The sequence below is a fragment of the Galleria mellonella genome, unplaced genomic scaffold (assembly GCF_026898425.1).
Source record: "Galleria mellonella isolate WM207_F2 unplaced genomic scaffold, CSIRO_AGI_GalMel_v1 utg57, whole genome shotgun sequence".
NCBI classification, from domain to species: Eukaryota; Metazoa; Arthropoda; class Insecta; order Lepidoptera; family Pyralidae; genus Galleria; species Galleria mellonella.
Window position 1 is genome coordinate 4,066,301 of NW_026442119.1, and position 18,299 is coordinate 4,084,599.

Sequence of the window (18,299 nt, forward strand, 5' to 3'; positions counted from 1 at the left end):
ACTTTCACATTTATTAGCAAGGATTTTATATTGTATTTATTAAAAAGACATACTAAGTTCACATTAGAAAGACATTAAATAATATGAATTATCAAAATAACCATCTTATATATTAAAATAGGTACTCACGCCGTTTTATAAGAAATATTGGGCTGGATGTAATGAAAGGATGCGGTAGGATCTTTTATGGACGTAATGAAAAATAACAAGTTTGAATAATAATTATAACAACTATAATGTATCACAACGTTCAGTACTTATGGACGGATAAATTAAAGCTTATAAGATGTTATAAAAGTAGGTATGTAAATATAAATTTAAACAAAATGTAAAAAATACAATCAAATCATGATGTTATGACTATAGAGATTAAGTATCAAATCAAGTACATCAAATGTTAAAATACATGGAAGACATTCTCTATTTACTCTAGATAAGAGAGTAAATAGGCAACTTCAGTAAGATCTTGTGGTATAGACTCATGGTAGCATAGATAGAGCTCCTTGGGTTCCGGTTCGCTAAATACACGCCTGCAATACAAAAATTTTAATATATGTAAGGATTATAGATACATGAAAAAATATATCATACAAGCGTGGGACTAATTAAAAAAAAAACAAACTTTTACACAAGTATACATAATAGGAATTAAAACTGCATTTTGTAAATCATTGTTTATAGTATATATACGCTAAAGTCAAACACAGTATTCATAAGTAAAAAAAAGTATTCATTTTTAAATTCTACTGGGTATGATAAAAAAAACTGTTGACAAATTTAATAATAAATAATGTAAACACAAAAAATTGAATTTAATTTAATTGTGTAATAACAATTTTTCCAACAAAAGCGTCTAATGCACATGTTTCATTATTTATTTATTTATTTACTTTTTATTATACCACTTAAAGAAAAATGCAAAAAAATATATATATTACGCTTAAAATAGAAAAGGCGGTATTATCCCTAAAGCATTGTTGCAAGTTTAGCTAAAGCATTATTTGCAGCCTACAACAATGGTAACCTATATGAATAACACTGTATATACTGTTTCTTTTTTATGGACAATAATGAAATGGTAATCCTGCCTACGCTATCAATATATGCTGGCTGGGGGGAAAGGGATTGTTAGTAATGGAGACTGAGAATCCCATTGTTAGCAATATACCCAACTAGGTCGACCTCCTCGCGGTTCTCCTTGGAAACTATCATGGTTAATTCCTGATGAATTCATCATGATGGCCTGTTTTCATTCTCATCTATCACCCTTTACTGGTGCTCCGCCAGCGTATTCCGTTAGCACAGGCGGGGTTACCATACCATTTTCACCCATAAAAAAAATATATGCTGGCTTGGCTCCAGTAAATGATAGGTGAGGTTGACGGCAGACCAGTAAGCACATCATAATGAATTCCACCAAAATTAAGAAATACAGTTCCCATCACTAACAATCCCTTTCCCCACAATATATACTGTTAGTTGCAGAATGATTTCATGTAACAGTCTAAAGAGGCACGTCCAGTAGTTAAAAATTACTAAATTACTGAACTTAAAATGAGAGAGATCGGATAAAAATACCGTTAATGTGTTTTATAATGAGGAGAGGTGATCTTTCGTGTTGGAAATTATAGTGTGTGAAGAAAGAAATGTTTAATAAATAATTATTAATTACCCAACTACCCAAAACTGGAATGTTTCAGAATTCTTCTTATTAACACCACACTGATTCAGTAACTGCACTGGAGCTTGAAACAACATACCATACTCTTTCACTGCAATGAGTATTTTATTAAGAGGATTGGTTGAGGTCTGGTTGGCTTTAAATCTGAAAATAATAAAAAGTAAATTTATACTATCGTATATAATGTAAATCAACATGTTTATAGAATTAATATTAACAATAATATAAATATCAGAATAAGAACAAGTCCACCGGCAATATTTTCATTCGGACGTATAAAAAATCAACTACTGTCTTAATTCTTTCAAACAATATCATAAATGAGCTACAGTAATACCATACCTTATGCTATGTTGTAAAAGATCATGTATCCTTTTGCAGGCAGTTCTAAACGTTTTAATTATATATGAATATAACGCATTATTAGCTTGAATGTCAATGTTCTTTACAGGTGCTATAAGTATGCCTTTAGCCGATTCAAATTGTACAAAATGAAATAATACATTATCGTCGCCTGCTGTTATTCTGAAAATGATATATCGAATCATATAACTGTTTATTAAGCATACACACAACACATACAACAAGTTTTATTCCTTCATACCATGGAAAATGTCTATTTTTTTTTATAGATGATAATGGAATGATGACCCCGCCTGTGCTATCGGTATACACTAGCGGGGCACCAGTGAGGGATGATTGGTGAAGATGAAAAGGCAGGTCAGTTAGCCCATCGTGACGAATTTAACGATAAATCAGTCACGATGGTTACCAGGGGGAACCGCGTGGAGGTCGACCTGGGGAAAATATCTATTAGGCATCTACCATTTTCCAGTGAAGTAGTTTCATTTAAAAAAAAACCAGTAGTTTCTCAGAGTTTTCACCAAAAACGGTGGTAACATTATTTATATTTATTGATGAAAAGAAAACATGCTGACAGTTTGTCTGTCAGCATGTTTTCTTTTTGTTGTGAGTTTGGTGAGATACAGATGACGATAAAGTTACCATCGTCATTATCATCATTAACTTCTGTATCACTACCACAAAAAAAGCTCAAGTTGCCCATCTTTCAATCTATTACATACATAATAATATATTAAATAGCCGGCCACCCCATAACAAACGGTATCTGTCGCTCATAAACATGATAAACAAAATGAAGCTGACGGTCTATTTAGCATGATTATAAACCAGTGGCACAACTACACCATTTGGGGCCTGTGGCAAATTCTTTTGATGGGGCCCTATAAGTAAAAAAAAAAATATTTTTCAAGTAAAATAAAATACTCGGGTACAATGTAAAAAAAATTCTGAGCTCGCGGCCTCTTGAACCGGGGGCCAGTGGCATTTTGCCAGCCTTGCCACCCTATTGTTACGGCACTGCCTAGAACCTACTAAATTTTCAAAGCTACTTAACTCTTAATTTCTAATCGGAGGCCACAACTGGTTAACACTTGGAATGTCACGTGCTCATTGCCGACCCCGAAGAAACCCTTTATACACCCTTTTTGAAGAACTTAATATTTTAAAAGTACTCATTGTATAGATCATACACACATACATATATACCTGTCGCAACCATATGAACAATAATAAATTATTATAGAATATATATCTTACCTATGTGTGGTGACTCGGTCAATTTCATTCAATAGTGACTTTCTTATATCCGACATGTCAATACTGCTGCCCATTCTATTGACTTCCTGTTATGATAAATGGTTTGTAATACATAACATTTGCTAATAGAATCAACAAGAAGCGATAATAAAAGAAAAAAAAAAACAAGATAATTTTTAATTCAGGTTCCTGTATACGTGAAGACAACACCTACACCATCAGCTTATTTGAACATTTCGACTTTCACGTTGCATGATTCATAAAATATAAAATAGGATAGGGACAAAATTTGTGATGTAGGACAATGAGCGGGTAGAAGAAAAAATTCTGCCCCGGAAGCGGAAGTATGTCATAACTATTCTACTCATTCTACTCGTGAACACGACTAGTGTAAATGACTCTCTCTGAGTCATCTTAATTATCGTAGTGTTTTTAAATGATCACGTAAATTCCCTTCTCTTATAAACCGCCGTCAGCTTGTTTGCTATTCTAAGTTGCATACAGAAAAAAGAAAACTATATTAAAAAATATTGGAAAATAATATATTATTATTAGTAGGTATTACATATTAATACAAGTGAATAATGTTAAAGATAGAGAACAAATCTACGATATAGTTTTGTGACCTGTCTATCCCAATCTGAATCAGAACCCGACGATTCACGACGGTTCTTCTGCTCCCTGTCTGCCCTTCTGCCTTGGACGCGGTCATCGCTTATTTCACTGTAATTCACAAAAATATAAAGTATAATTTCTTTAAAATCAATCAATATTAAAGTAACTGTATTTTAACATCCATTGATTTCAGTCTAATTGTTAATTGTAAACTATCTCCTAAAATCTCGCATAAAAAAAAATAAGTACATACTCAAATGTAGGGTAATTTATTGTCGTCAGACTTGAATGAACAAATGCTATTCATACCTTACCTATTACTCTTCAAACTGTTGGAATCTTCAGAATAACTGATATCCAAATTACTGGAATGCCTATACTGTTTCTGAGAGCCGTTGTACCATTGTGCATATAAATTGTGATGGCTACCATAATTACTTGCATTCGTATCACTGCTGTTCGATGCCACATTAATTTGCTCAGATGAATTGTGACGTTTTTTAACATCTCCTAGCGTCTGCTTCGAGAGTTTTAATGTTGATGATTTTAATGCAGTGTCAGACTTTAAAGCTGAAATATTAAAACAGATTTCATATTATGAAAAGTTTCTTTATACACTTTTTGGAAATCTTTCTGGAACAACATTAAATGTTATAAAGGAAATAAAATAACACGAGAATTCATCCAAAAATAAAACACTTCGATAAACAAGTTGATCAGAGGTTTGAAGCGTTTTATTAATGGGTGGTATATAAAGAAATTCACATTGGTATTGAATTTTTTTAAATATAGAACATATGACAACACCTTCCTGAACGAATACAGAGAACGGCATTGTCCATGAATACGATAAACAAAAACAGAACGTCCTACTTTTTTAATTCACTTTTTCACTTTTTTCACGCAATATTTAATGAAAACTGGTATGTTTAACATATACTCATATTTATGATTGCAACAATTAACGCCTACATAAAATATATTTTGTGCAAAATTAAATAATGAAATGTTAAACAACAATAAATGATTAATTATGAACACTAAATAATTAATTATGAACTGTAAATAAAGCAAAACAGGGAAATACGAACTCTATAAACACATTTTCCTTTTAGGTTCTCAATGTTAACTGGATGAAACCCCTTTAAGGGATAAGTCTGTCTGAGGACATTTTTGTTTTAACCTAATATCTATATTAAAAGTGTATGTACAAAAGTATATAAATAAATAAATAAATACATAGACTTACAATTTACATCCCGCATTTTCCTTCCATACTTCGTAAGGTATTCCGGCGATGTCTCTAATTGCGGCTGTGTGTTAGCAGAGAACCACAGCGACAAATACTTGTCGAGACCGACTTCATACAGTAATGCTAAGCAACTCTCGCACTCTTCCACGTAAAATGGAGATGGAGGAGTCGCGCCAACTGCCTATAAAATAAAAAAATATATAAAACCTATAGACCTACTTTAAATGAGTGATAAAAACAATATTACTATATTTATTTATTAATTGACCCAACAAATATTATGACTAGCAATTTAAAGGGGGGGGGAAGGCAAAATGCGCCATGCTCACCTCATGTCTAATTCTCACCCCAAGGAGGGGAGCTATCAACTAAAGTTATGACATTTTTAAGGGTACATATGAAAAGGATCTTACTAAAATACGCCAATGGTTGTTGTCTCATAGAAAATGTTAAGTTTAAATTATCGGAATTTATTCTATTTCTCAAGTTAAAACAAACAATACAAATTCATAACATTTTATTCAAATCGGTCGAGTGGTTCCGAAGATTAGCGTGAACGAGCATCGTGACACTGGAATTTTAATATATTAAAGACGCATTGAATACATACATCTTCTGTACATCCACCTGCTTCCATCAGTGTGGCCAGTATAAAATGACCTTTACCAACAACAAGAAGAAACCAGCGCCCATCTGGAATTCTAAACGTGAAATTATTTTTAATACTAAAATAACTAAAATTAATATAATTTATTTAATTATAAATATTATTAGAAATTTCAAAATATACCCATCATGATAATCAACTCATATTTAATAAATACGATTTAATTTTTATAATGATTAATTTTCATCTTCTTTTCAATAACACGGAAAAAAATTGCCAAATGGGACCATAATAATTTATTATATTAATTGTGCGTATAATAAATATTTATTTACTTATTCTTTATTGTACACAAATATTAAGAACAATTCATTTTAATCCTAATTTTAAAAAAATAATTTTAAAACTAGTCGGACAACCCTAAATTTAATATATTAGGTGTTCTCGAATAATTCAATTTAATGACTTAGTAAAAATACCTATATCTCAAACACCGGGTATCGTAATGTAATAACAATACCAAGTAATTTATATAAATTTACCTTGAATCGTTGTCATCACTATTATTGAATTTTCTATGTTCATTGATAAAAACTTCTTTCCATACGACTAGCTTTTCTAGTTCTTTGTCAACACTCAATTTTAAGACACCATTTAATTTTAGAAACGCATTTATTTCTTTTAGATCTTCATCTTGCAAGTGGGAACTCAATAGGTGTTCTGAGTAATACAGGCATGATCCAATCACAGTATACAATCTTTGAAAATTTTCTACATCATCAGTCTGGAACAAAAAAAGGAAATGTTTTACCATTGGTTTTTTTCCTATCCATTTTTTCATCACTAAAAAAGCCATGTATGTATAAAGCAAAATTTAAATCTGCACAGATTATGTACTTTATAAGACTTATCATTTGAAATTATCTTATTTTAATATTATTAAACATATAAAAATATACCCATTCACGATAGTCAGCTGCTTCGAGTTCTGTAATAGCATCATCAACCTGTACTCGTATGTCTAAAGGCAATGTGACTGCATGAGCCCCCAACAAATCTTCAATTCTGCTTGTACTAATATCAATATTTCCTGCTACATCACGATTGCTATCACTGAAGAGCAACACTCCAAACATTCGACAAAACATGCCATCTAACTTATCAACATTGTTAGGCTTTGTAAAACAAGACTTTAATGAACCATACAAAAATTCTAACATCCTGACTACATCAATAGTGACCCTTCTTGCGGCAAATAAATCTAATTGTTTGTTGGGAAATGCAATTAATAACAAATCATTGTAATGTGATGTGTATGTAACATTTATAAGTTTCTCGTTGTGGAGAACAGTAGAAGTTGTTGGTTCACTCGTACCTAAAGATTTAGGAGCTAAATGACAAAGAGTGACATAAGCCCCTCTCGTATTATATAAAAAATTCTGATTATAAGGTCTTGGGTAACAGTAAAGTACACCCTTGTCATCGTTATTATGATACTCTACATCATTACAACAAATATATAACACAGAACACATAGAATCTCTTAAAAGTTGTATAATGGAATTATCTATATCTTTAGAGGTCAATAACTTAAATAAATCTACAGTTACAACATCTTTCGGTGTCTCGAATGTTAATTTAGGGTTGTAAGGATCTTCAGCAATTCTTTGAAGAACATTATTAATATTATATGGGTTCACTTCTATTCCATTTACTTTCTGTAAATAATATCCTTTCTTTATTCTCGGAGTATATATGGCATATGCTTCTATTAAGAAATCTTCTACTACCAATATTTTGCCATTTGGATGTGTTGCCAAGCTTAATCCAAACAACTTCTCTATTTGGCAGTTCTTTTCACTATTAAATATCATATTTTTGCTGACCTGAAAATATTAAAATATATTGTTATTATTAATTTAATAATATTAATTAATCAATGATAAAAAAAAATATTATAGAAATATAAAAATTTTCTACAGGGAACACACCATATTTTTGTTTAGCTGGGATGGGCATACTATTTAATTATTTTTCAATTTCCCTAACTGTAATATAACTAGTCTGGCTATAAATAGTTACAAAAAACTTTTCTTTTTTTTAAACTTTTTAATTATTGTGAATTTGGAACATGTTTATTATTTTAAAATCTTCTTTTGATTTCGCACCATTTCATATTTTTCGTTTTCATTATCAAATTACAATATGGAATGAGGTGTTAAAGAAAATAGTATTACAGTGATTGCCTTGCACAAAGTGGGTATAGAACCGTGGGTCGTATTTCAAACACTTTAAAAGCTTGGTATCAGCCATATGTTTGTATACTGTACTATCAACAGATACAACAACACTTCCTCTGTTGAAGACCAGAAAAGATCAGGGCAGCCTCATGCTGTTAGAACTACAAAGGCTGTTAATACTGTTAAAACCAGAATTTGTTAAATCTTATTAAAATATATCTTGTTATAATATATTATAAACAATATTTAATTTTCTTAGTAGATTGTTATCTTTGTACACTGTTATTGTTCACTAGTATATACATTTTTATATTAAAAAATACCTTAGTTCTCAGTAATAGCAACATATGAGTGGTGCCTGAATATCATAGTATATTCTGAGGGACAAAGAGTACTCTTCACACTTATAATACATAGTGATCATTTTTAATTAGATAGGCTACATAAATTTGATATTATTAGTTGTCTATGTTTATGTCTATTGTCGTCTTTAAAAAAATTATAAGGTTAATGTGATACAAAAATAGTTAATTTCAAATTTTAAATAACTCTAGATTTTGATAAAAATTAAGACTAGCTAAGACTAGTTATCCTCTTCACATCTTTTAAATGCTGTATCCTCTATCATTCTGTGACATCAACGGCAAATGAAGAGTAGATTGTCCATTAAGAATTTGAGCACTGTTGCATATTTGAGTGAGGGTTAGGTTAGATTGCAAAGGGCAGTAGGGAGTATCCATACGATAATAGTACTACTATTGCTTATAATGTAGTAATAATATACCTTTTATAATAAATAGTATTAATGAAATTCATGCAATGGCATGTTACCTGAATAACTATAGATTTATCATCTTCCAATTTTTTACTAGAATCAGACTGTGGAACTGGTTTCTTTTTGCCAGAGTTATCTGCATTTTTAGCCTTGTGTACTTTTAGAACCTTAAATATTCTCCCTGGAAAGTAAAAAATGTAACAATATAATCATAATATAATATTTATAAGACAATTTTTACAAAGTACTTCAGTTTATATTAAAGGGAAAAGAATTTTTAAATGTACATAATCATAAAATGTACATAAAAAATATAATGAATTATCACTTAAAAATTAGTCAATAATATGAAATAGAAGAATAAACTATACACATTAAATATGATTTGAATTCATACTCATTTTTATTATCTTTAGATAAACTATTAACATGATATATAAATATATTACCATAATTAGATTTTTTTCATCTATATGGAAAAACAAAGAGAGTAAGAACATAATGTACACTAACTTCATAAATGTCCACATCTACACATTGTCCTGTCCAAATATTATTTTACTAAAATCCTTAATAAAACTATTATAAACATTTAATTAAATAATGTTTTTATTTATATAGATTTTGTGAAAAAATATTACCTTTGGTAGACCGTCTTGTGGATGACCTCTTAAAGTTATTTCTCAATTTAAATGTCTCACAATTCTCTAAGAGTGGGGTATTTGTATCTTCTATAGCATTGTTGTTATATTTGATTTTTATATAAACCAGCTCACCATCATCACCAACATCAGAATCCCATTCCGGTACAGAACTAAAAAAATTGTATATCAAGAAATGAATAGTTACAAGACTAAAACTCTAGAGATTAGAGAGAGAGATTACTATACATTTTTTAACCATATAATTTACTAAGGACCCGCCCCAGCTTTGCACAGGTGCAATGCTGATACTAAATATACCTACCTACTACAGAATGTCCTTATAAACAAAGTTTACAGCTTTTTTTATCATTAGACAATACAAACATGATAAAGTGCTATAGGGCAAAGTGCAGCCTTCGACGCAATATTTATAGGCATGGGCCGCCGACCGGGTCGGTACCGCTGCACCACTATGTCCCTGCAGTTTAAATTTGTAATATCTTTGGAAATATTCATTTAAATTACATACTATAAATGTTTATATTGATCTATATTAAATGGACAATGTATTTAAAGTACTTAATTGGATAAAAACTAATGCTGTATTGCTTAAAATCACTTCGTAAATAAGCCATTTTCCCATAAAATGTAAAGGACAAAAAATGGTTATTGTGGGTTATCCTTGAGAAATAGACATATACCATCGCAGAATTTTTTATTGACCTTTTTAATGTTTACAATACTGTAGTACATTATTTTGATTTATCTCATGGAATGCAGCCAGTGTTTGCAATGTAAACACAAAAAATGTGTTTATTTACAACATGACATTAAGAACCTCTAAATTTATTAGTGTTTCTCTACAATATTATGCATGTATTATACATATAAACCTTCCTTTTGAATCACTCTATCTATTAAAAAAAACTCGCTTCAAAATCCGTTGCGTACTTTTAAAGATTTAAGCATACATAGGGACGGACAGACAGTGACAGCGACTTTGTTTTATACTATGTAGTGATGTAAAATTGTCCCTTAAAAAGATGTTTTCCCTAGTCAACATTTTCTTCTACTCTTTTATATCAATATGTGTTAAATTAATTAATTAAATATACTTTAACTGTCCACACATAAAAGTTACCTTTCAGAGTCGGAGTATTTAGAATCATTAGACGAATTAGTCCAATCATTATCGGAATCACATGGACTCTCATAGTTACTTTTACTTTGTTGTTTATTCATTTCATTAATGAAAACTATCTTCAAATTTATGTACTTTTATTACAGCCATTAAAACTGTACAAAAGCCACTATAAAAAGATATTACAAAAACTGTTTAAACCTTTTTCTTGTTTTAAAATAATAATGTAATTGTAATAACAAATAAAAAAACTAAAAAGAAATCTAATAAAGTACCTAACCAAACTTTGCTAATGATATAATAGAAACAAAACAAAACTAAAAAAAATATGAATTAGAGTTGGGAAGGAATGCACATCATAAATAGTTACAGTTATGATGATGATAATGACATACGATACAATATCTCAATATTGATCAAAACCGAATAATAGTATATTAATAAACATGATAGCTATGTATTATGTACTAGATATTTTTAGATATATAAATTAGACTCTAATTTCCACACAAAGCCTTTCATATCTGAGTCGCAGCTAATAAAACCAGACAACCTTTTAGCTATCTCTCAATTATAATAATAATAATGCTTTTTCCCTTCATCAATCTAATTTACTAACGATATTTTTATATAGTTTAGTATGCGGACCTAATAGATATAATATGCCGTAGATAGGTAGAGAGCTAAAACGCTTACTTCTTCATAAGAATTGAGTTATATTTTTTTATTTTAGCAAGGGTATCATTTTGCCCTTTACACCACTAAAAACAAGAAACAAGATAGGATATTAAGAAAAAACAAGAATGATTTTGGTATTAATGATCATGAGGTAGCATCAATGTATATATGTATATCAGAAATTATTCGTAATAGATATTCATAAAGGTAATATATATATATATATATATATATATATATATATATATATATATATATATATATATATATATATATATATAACTTTATACAACTTTGAGAAGCAAGCATGAAACAGTTGACAGTGACAGTAATTTTTTTTATACGAATGGCATTGTCATCTTCAAAAGCAAAACCAAATGTCAATAAAGTGCAACAAAATTCAAAAATGCCCAAACACAAATTGAAATGAAAACAATTCTAAAGATTATAAGTCCATTTATATATGTGTAAACTATAGAATATATTAGTTAAATGTCTGAATAGGATAAAAATATTAGAATATTTTTTTTGTTATCAGATGGATAATAACAATAAACAAGATGATGCTTTGTTCTATACTTCAAGCAGTAAAAACGTTAAAACAAACTCGGCAACACAAGCAGCTGCTGAAAATAAAAATTTGGGAGATTTTTTAGATGCAGATGTGACTCTAGGAAGCCAAAGTAAACAATCTGAAATAAATATTTCAAGCATAAAATCTAGACCCCCATCATTAAAGAGAACTACTAGCTCATCTACAAAGGGAGGAAACAACAATGAAGAAAAGCAATGCTTGCAGTGTAAAGATAGTCCTGAATCATGTTGTCATCTCAAATTGGTGTGTTAAACCATTCTAAGTGATTCACTTATTAACTAAGTGATTAACTTATTCACTCTTCATGATCAATTTATATTTTTTACAGGATTCTATTTTAAAACTAAAAGAAAGTACAAGAAAACTTTTATGTTTACTTGAAGAGATACAATCAAAAACTGATTTAAAAAGTATTATTCCTAATGATACACCTAATTTATCAAATATATTGAAATCAATTCCACCCACAAATTCAGTATGTTTTGTTTTATGTTAGAAGTACTACACCTACTTACTAATTATTAAGTAAATAGCCTCTACATCATATTCACAAGGATGAAGGCATAGGTCTTTATCTAGTGAATGTAATGTATTGACTGACTAGAACAAATAGTAACCTGTCTTCTATACCAAATACTATCTCTTAAATCTAATGACAACCAGAAATTTTAATCACTCACTATTTAATTCAATTATTTGTTATATAAACATATAAACATTTGGTTATGTATAAACAAACATATAATTTCTATATATAACCAAATATGTGTTTTATTTGAAAGGATGAAGTTTATGAGAGAGACAGGGAGTGTATGTGTACTGTACTATACTGTATGTGTACTCAGTATGGCTTCTCTTTACCTCGAATAATAGGTATGGTCGTTGGGGTCAATGGTCATATTTATTACCAGTAATTGTTTGGTTTTACAGGATGAAAATGATGACTGTTCTGTTTATAAAAGATTGACAAGAAGATGCCACTGTTTAAATCAACTCGAATATAATGACTTCATAATACATTTCAATGAAGATACCAAATATTTCACAAGCAATATGGGAGAAATAATAAAAAATATGAGAATACTTAAGAAATTTTTATACATGAATGGGTGTTACACCAAGAAGGCATTAATGTTCTTAAATGAAGTATGTAAATATGTACATAATAATTTAATAGAATAATTCAGTAAGCAATAAAAAATACCTGCATAATAATTGTCTTTAATTTAGGGACTACAAGAATGTACTCACACTGAAAAAGTTGAAATAACTCAAGGATGTGCATATGCAGATATGTGTAATGTTTTTGATGATCATTCAATTGTTATTATTTGCATATCATGGCCATGCAAATACTCAATTTATGGAGATACAATGACACAAGTGTGTACAATTAATATTTTTATTTATAGCCTATTGTTCACAATAATTAAAAAACTTTTTTAAATATTTAATTTACTCAATATTAATATATTATTAATAAATAAGGGATGATTACATTGTATTTAATACTGTATACTTATAACTTTTCAGGCATTAACAGCAAGTTTTTTATATAAACTTGCTTATCTAGAGGAAGGTCGAAGATACCTTAACTTTAGTTCAAAAATAACAAATGATATAAAAAAAGTATTAAAGAAAAAGGCTTCTAAATTAGGGTATGACACAATAGAAACATTAAATGCTACCTTGAATTTATTACACCCTCCACTGCCTGAGCATATAAATGTAACATACTACTGCAAACCAGTAGATCAAGGTAAACAAAAGAAGTTTATTAGAAGTCAATATATAAGCCCATATAAATATAGAAGTAAATATAAGCAAATTGCAATACAAACAAATAGTAGACGACCACAGATTACCCCAATGTACACTGATTAATTTAATCACTTATTGGATACTCTGATTGGAATATTGTAGGTATGTGTAGGTAATCCAGATAATGCTTAATCATCAAATCGCACTTCTGTTAATGTTGTCTTCTCATAGTATAATATTTTCAGCTTTAGGTAATAAAACTGTCAATGCTTTAGTACAATATAGACAGTACATGACATTACATGAGGTTTTTATTAATTTGGACTTGTTACAAAATTTGAGTAAAAATGATAATGGGAAAGAACAACTAACAGTCTTTTTACCAGTAATTTTAAACTTATTTAAAAATATGCTTATGGAATATGATAACAGTGAGATGAACATAACGGTAATGAATATTTTGAATAATATTGTTTTCCATAATTTTGTAAAAGAAAAGAAACCAGAATTACCTGCAGACATGGTAATTACTGATACTACAACAGAGGTAATAAAAATGTCTAAGTAATATTTTGTATTTTTTTATTGTAAAATAACAATAATATTTTAAAATATTTTAGCCGATAAAAATGAAAAATGAATTTAATCAGATTACCCAAAAGAGAAATACAAGGAAAAGCAATAAATCCAAATTAGGACTTGGGTTGTCCCCTAATAGACATCGCCAGTCGTCAAAACGCAAAGGTTTGGTTGTTTAGTATTTTGATTTGGGATCTAATTATTTCAACCGATGCCCACTAACTGCATTAAATGTAAAAATTCTCTGTGTGATTATTTAACAAAATCCCTACTCCTCCAAATATTAAATTTTCCAACTTCAAGAAAAATTAAACCAAATCGATTTCTGAATTTGAGACATTCCCAAGGCCTACATCTGTGTTAATTAATTGACGTGTTCTTAATATTATCAGTACTAGTAGAACAATATTAATTACAATATCTATATTTTTAGTACCTTCTTGGAAGCCTACTGGTGTACTCAACAGATCTCGAAAGTTCAGCAAAGGTACTATAATAACATGCCTACACTGCTGTGTCATACAAATTTCAATAAGTAACATGAGTTATGCGCTGCCAGCGTCAATATGGGCCTCAAGAAATTATAAAAACTGACTTCACAAGTTCCTATTAATATAATTCGATTGTACCACGCACAACGGCCCAAATGAGAGGCTAAGTGCGGAAAACAGAGTCTTTCTTACAATTCAATTGTACCTAGATGATGTCTGTACATGGGGGATAAATAAAACATTTTATGCACCTGATGGAAAGTAGTAATCATCGCCTATAAATATGAGCAGTGCCATAGATATAACTATTTCTCCCATGATACCCCCCATGCGTTGCCATTTCTAAGAACTCGGGATATTATTCCTCTGTACCCTGTAAATTCACTGCCATACCCTTCAAACTGTAACACAGCTATGCAAACACAACTGCTTCACAGTAGACACATGAATGGGACTGAGATGCCCAAGCAAACTACTTTTGTTTTAAGTCTCCCTCCGCTACAGTATGAGTCTTAATGAGACTAATAGATATGAAAACAATATTTTTTGCAAATTTTGTTTGCCCGTCTGTTTTATCCAACATCACATAAAAATTTCTACACCAAATTGGTTGCATATATAGTTGTTTTTTAAAAGTACAAATTACAATTTGATGTTATCTTCATATGTCATCTAGAAATTTATTGGATTTTCTATTTCTGAAACTCATGTAACTTCAATTATACAATAGGACTTAAAAACTTTAATCCTACTTTTTAGAAAATTCTTTTTTTTTTTTTACTTGAAATTGCATGACATAGCCAATACATTAACTTAAGTTTGTTTTATATATTTAACTACTCATATTATGTATTGTTTTAGATATACGGAGTTCAGTTATTATTGTACCTATAGAAAAATAAAATCACTCAAAAATATGGTAGAAGCTTTATAATTTCTGTAAAAAATATTTCTATATAAAATGTAATAGACATTACAAACAAATGTACAAGCTCTGTTAACTTAGTACAAAATAAATCACATTTTCAGACTCCACAAGACTACTTGTATCTTGAAATCTCATTATTTATTATATAATTATTATAAATTAAATTAATAAATAATATTAATTAATTAATGCATAGTTGTATTTGCTCACACCCTAGCTTTAAATATAAATCATGAACAGTAAATAACCTATACAAGCAATAGCATATGAAATATCCTCAAATATTTGATATATATAAAACATTTATTAATCATTTACTGAACCTTTCTAGTTTCTGGTCAGTGTTAATGAAACTAATAGTCAAAATTCAAAATAATTCTGCAAATTTTGTTAACATCATTTATATCAGGTGTGTGACAACAAGTATATACTTTATCTATGTGGTTGTGTTTAATCTTGCATATATTAAATTTAATAAAAAGAAATGCAATAGTAAATCTGGAATGTCTTCAAAAATGTTATTAACTACAAACTTCAAATTAAATAATATTGGACCTTACACCTATTAGGATACATGGCAGATGTAAAAAAAAATTCATATTTCAGATTATCAAATATATACCTTCTAAGTGAATAAATATAATAACACACCAACCACCATTTATCCAAATTTATAAAGATTTGATGAAGATAACTTTAGATCACACATACTTTGGTATATTTTATAAATATTAACAAACACATCTTCATTTAACCCTTAATCAAAATTTCTATCATCATATTGTTGATTATCATAATAGTTTTGTCTTTGTTGTCTATCATTGGCAATATATCTTTTATTTATTGGAACAGGATTGTTTGGTTTGAAAAACATTGCTAACAATATATAAAAACCACCAACAATCTTACTAAAAAAATCTAACATACCTAAAAACATTGGTGTGGAATTTTTGATTAATATAGACATTTCCCTTATTAATGCTAATACAAAATTACCAAGGAAATTAATAAAGGCTGTACTCCCAGTAAATACTGCAATTATAAATGCAAATAGAAATGTGAAGAACTCTTTAACATTACTTATTGAAAGAGCATTTTTTAGATTAGCAATAATCTCCTTATAGGTTTCACTGAGTGGTATGTTCTCAGGTGCACTATCATTTATTTCTTTTTGTTTCTTTGCAGCACCTGTCAATATAGGCTCTAATTCCAAAAATGCATCAGATATATGCCTTATACACTTGAGCAAAACAATGACTTCTTGCTCTCTGAATTTTATTGTTTTAATTTGAAACCAGAAAGGTCCAAATGGTTGATTTTCTATTTCTGTCCACAAGCAAATCCCTGATAAGCCTTGTCCCAATATTTCTCTGTCTGTAATTCCAATCCAGTGGGTGCTACAAACATGACGTAACTTCTGCAATCCCTCTAATAAATCTCTTTTTAACTCTGTCTCAGCTGCACTTATTACAACGACATCACGATAGCCTATATGCTGATCTATCAATCTTCGTTCTATATAGCGACCCAAGAAAATTCGCGATTTTAATAGGTCTTTGACGTAATTTTTTATTTTAGTTGTGTCAGTATCTTCGTAACTGCTTATTTGTGATGATGCTACTGAGGAGTTGGCGGATAAATTTTGTTTGTAAACATTCATTTTCTCACAATAAGACTTAATAACAATATATAATAAATGTCAGTAAACAAAACAAAAACATTTAATTAGACGAGTTGTGGAGAATGGAACAAAATGCTGAACACTTCGATATTATAACAAAGAGCCATTTAAATGTATTATATACATTGATATATAATTGTGAATAAATTGACAAATTTCAAAGTCCAAACTTCATAGCAAAATTTATAAATGTACGAAAAAAATTAAAACCAAAGAGAAACAATTAAATGTAGACTCATTTTTTAACAATGACAGAAATATTTGACAACAGCAACAGTGACAATTGTGACAAACGATATATTTGACGTCACACAATCTATCGTAGACAGATAGTCTAACAGGTATTATTCTTAATCTATGGAAGAAGTATAGCCTTACCTAAGACTTTTTCTTTTAATATAATTTGAAGTTGAAATAATTTCAAAATGCACAAGTTGTACCTAATTCGATATACTATTCAATAAAAAATTAAAAAAGTAAACAAGTTTTATTTATAAAATTTGTACAATTTATTTAAATAGATAAATATTTAGATAGAATTACAAAGAAAACGTGATCAAAGTTTTATAATGCGTCTACTTTTGTATACATATTTACAAATCACTTCATAAAGTAGGTACTTATTATAATACTATTAATTATTATTATTATATACAATTGGCACCAAATGACGTTGCCAGCATTATTTTAAAAGCAATCCACTGCCCATTTATTTATCGACCTCCTAAAAGACATGATATATAGATACATACGAGGGCTACACTGAAAATTATTAGAACTGGCTCTTTGAATGCAATATAATAAAAAAAAATTGTTAAAATTTTGAAAATGGAACTCTTAACGAATAATACTGAGTATATAATTTATTCGTTTGTCATTTGTTTTACGATTTGGCGGCAAATTGAATTGAAGAGTCTGTTTAACTTTATCATGAACTTAACACGAGAAAATTTTCGTGCGATGATTTTTTTATGACTTTCGATGACATCTAAGTCAACAAGAAAGTTATGA

General features: G+C 29.3%; 3 protein-coding genes across 6 annotated transcripts; 1 reads left to right on the forward strand and 2 right to left on the reverse strand.

Moving 5' to 3' along the window:
• Positions 1 to 216: 216 nt before the first annotated feature.
• LOC113509605 (protein inturned) lies at positions 217 to 13,861 on the reverse strand. 2 transcript variants are annotated; one of them, XM_052899280.1, is made up of 13 exons: positions 13,537 to 13,861; positions 9,432 to 9,604; positions 8,847 to 8,971; positions 6,735 to 7,661; positions 6,318 to 6,559; positions 5,779 to 5,869; positions 5,166 to 5,349; positions 4,231 to 4,486; positions 3,928 to 4,024; positions 3,302 to 3,387; positions 2,024 to 2,206; positions 1,673 to 1,825; positions 217 to 530 (listed from the first exon to the last, which is right to left on the reverse strand). In XM_052899280.1, exons 1-13 carry the CDS (start codon positions 13,581 to 13,583, stop codon positions 425 to 427), a joined length of 2,670 nt encoding a protein of 889 aa, XP_052755240.1. In that variant the 5' UTR covers positions 13,584 to 13,861; the 3' UTR covers positions 217 to 424. The 2 variants fall into 2 exon arrangements, with proteins under 2 accessions (XP_052755240.1, XP_026748766.2); XM_026892965.3 differs by lacking the exon at positions 13,537 to 13,861 and adding an exon at positions 10,576 to 10,895.
• LOC113509726 (uncharacterized) lies at positions 11,593 to 15,664 on the forward strand. 3 transcript variants are annotated; one of them, XM_026893131.3, is made up of 8 exons: positions 11,593 to 12,091; positions 12,177 to 12,323; positions 12,779 to 12,994; positions 13,079 to 13,231; positions 13,382 to 13,607; positions 13,855 to 14,156; positions 14,230 to 14,353; positions 15,541 to 15,664. In XM_026893131.3, exons 1-8 carry the CDS (start codon positions 11,792 to 11,794, stop codon positions 15,579 to 15,581), a joined length of 1,509 nt encoding a protein of 502 aa, XP_026748932.3. In that variant the 5' UTR covers positions 11,593 to 11,791; the 3' UTR covers positions 15,582 to 15,664. The 3 variants fall into 3 exon arrangements, with proteins under 3 accessions (XP_026748932.3, XP_052755241.1, XP_031766591.2); XM_052899281.1 differs by lacking the exon at positions 13,079 to 13,231; XM_031910731.2 differs by lacking the exon at positions 12,177 to 12,323.
• LOC113509724 (uncharacterized) lies at positions 14,175 to 17,535 on the reverse strand. Its single transcript, XM_026893129.3, has one exon. It carries the CDS (start codon positions 17,265 to 17,267, stop codon positions 16,365 to 16,367), a length of 903 nt encoding a protein of 300 aa, XP_026748930.2. The 5' UTR covers positions 17,268 to 17,535; the 3' UTR covers positions 14,175 to 16,364.
• Positions 17,536 to 18,299: the final 764 nt, after the last annotated feature.

Bases quoted from the DNA above. Each gene is read 5' to 3' on its own strand.
- LOC113509724 (XM_026893129.3), bottom strand. From the start codon at position 17,267: ATGAATGTTTACAAACAAAATTTATCCGCCAACTCCTCAGTAGCATCA.
- LOC113509605 (XM_026892965.3), bottom strand. From the start codon at position 10,676: ATGAATAAACAACAAAGTAAAAGTAACTATGAGAGTCCATGTGATTCC. The intron at 8,972-9,431 runs GTAATATTTTTT...TTTACTTTCCAG, and splicing joins CACAAGACGGTCTACCAAAG to GGAGAATATTTAAGGTTCTA. The intron at 4,025-4,230 runs GTAAGGTATGAA...TGTGAATTACAG, and splicing joins AACAGTTTGAAGAGTAATAG to TGAAATAAGCGATGACCGCG.
- LOC113509726 (XM_026893131.3), top strand. From the start codon at position 11,792: ATGGATAATAACAATAAACAAGATGATGCTTTGTTCTATACTTCAAGC. The intron at 13,608-13,854 runs GTAAACAAAAGA...TAATATTTTCAG, and splicing joins CTGCAAACCAGTAGATCAAG to CTTTAGGTAATAAAACTGTC. The intron at 14,354-15,540 runs GTTTGGTTGTTT...GTATTGTTTTAG, and splicing joins CCAGTCGTCAAAACGCAAAG to ATATACGGAGTTCAGTTATT.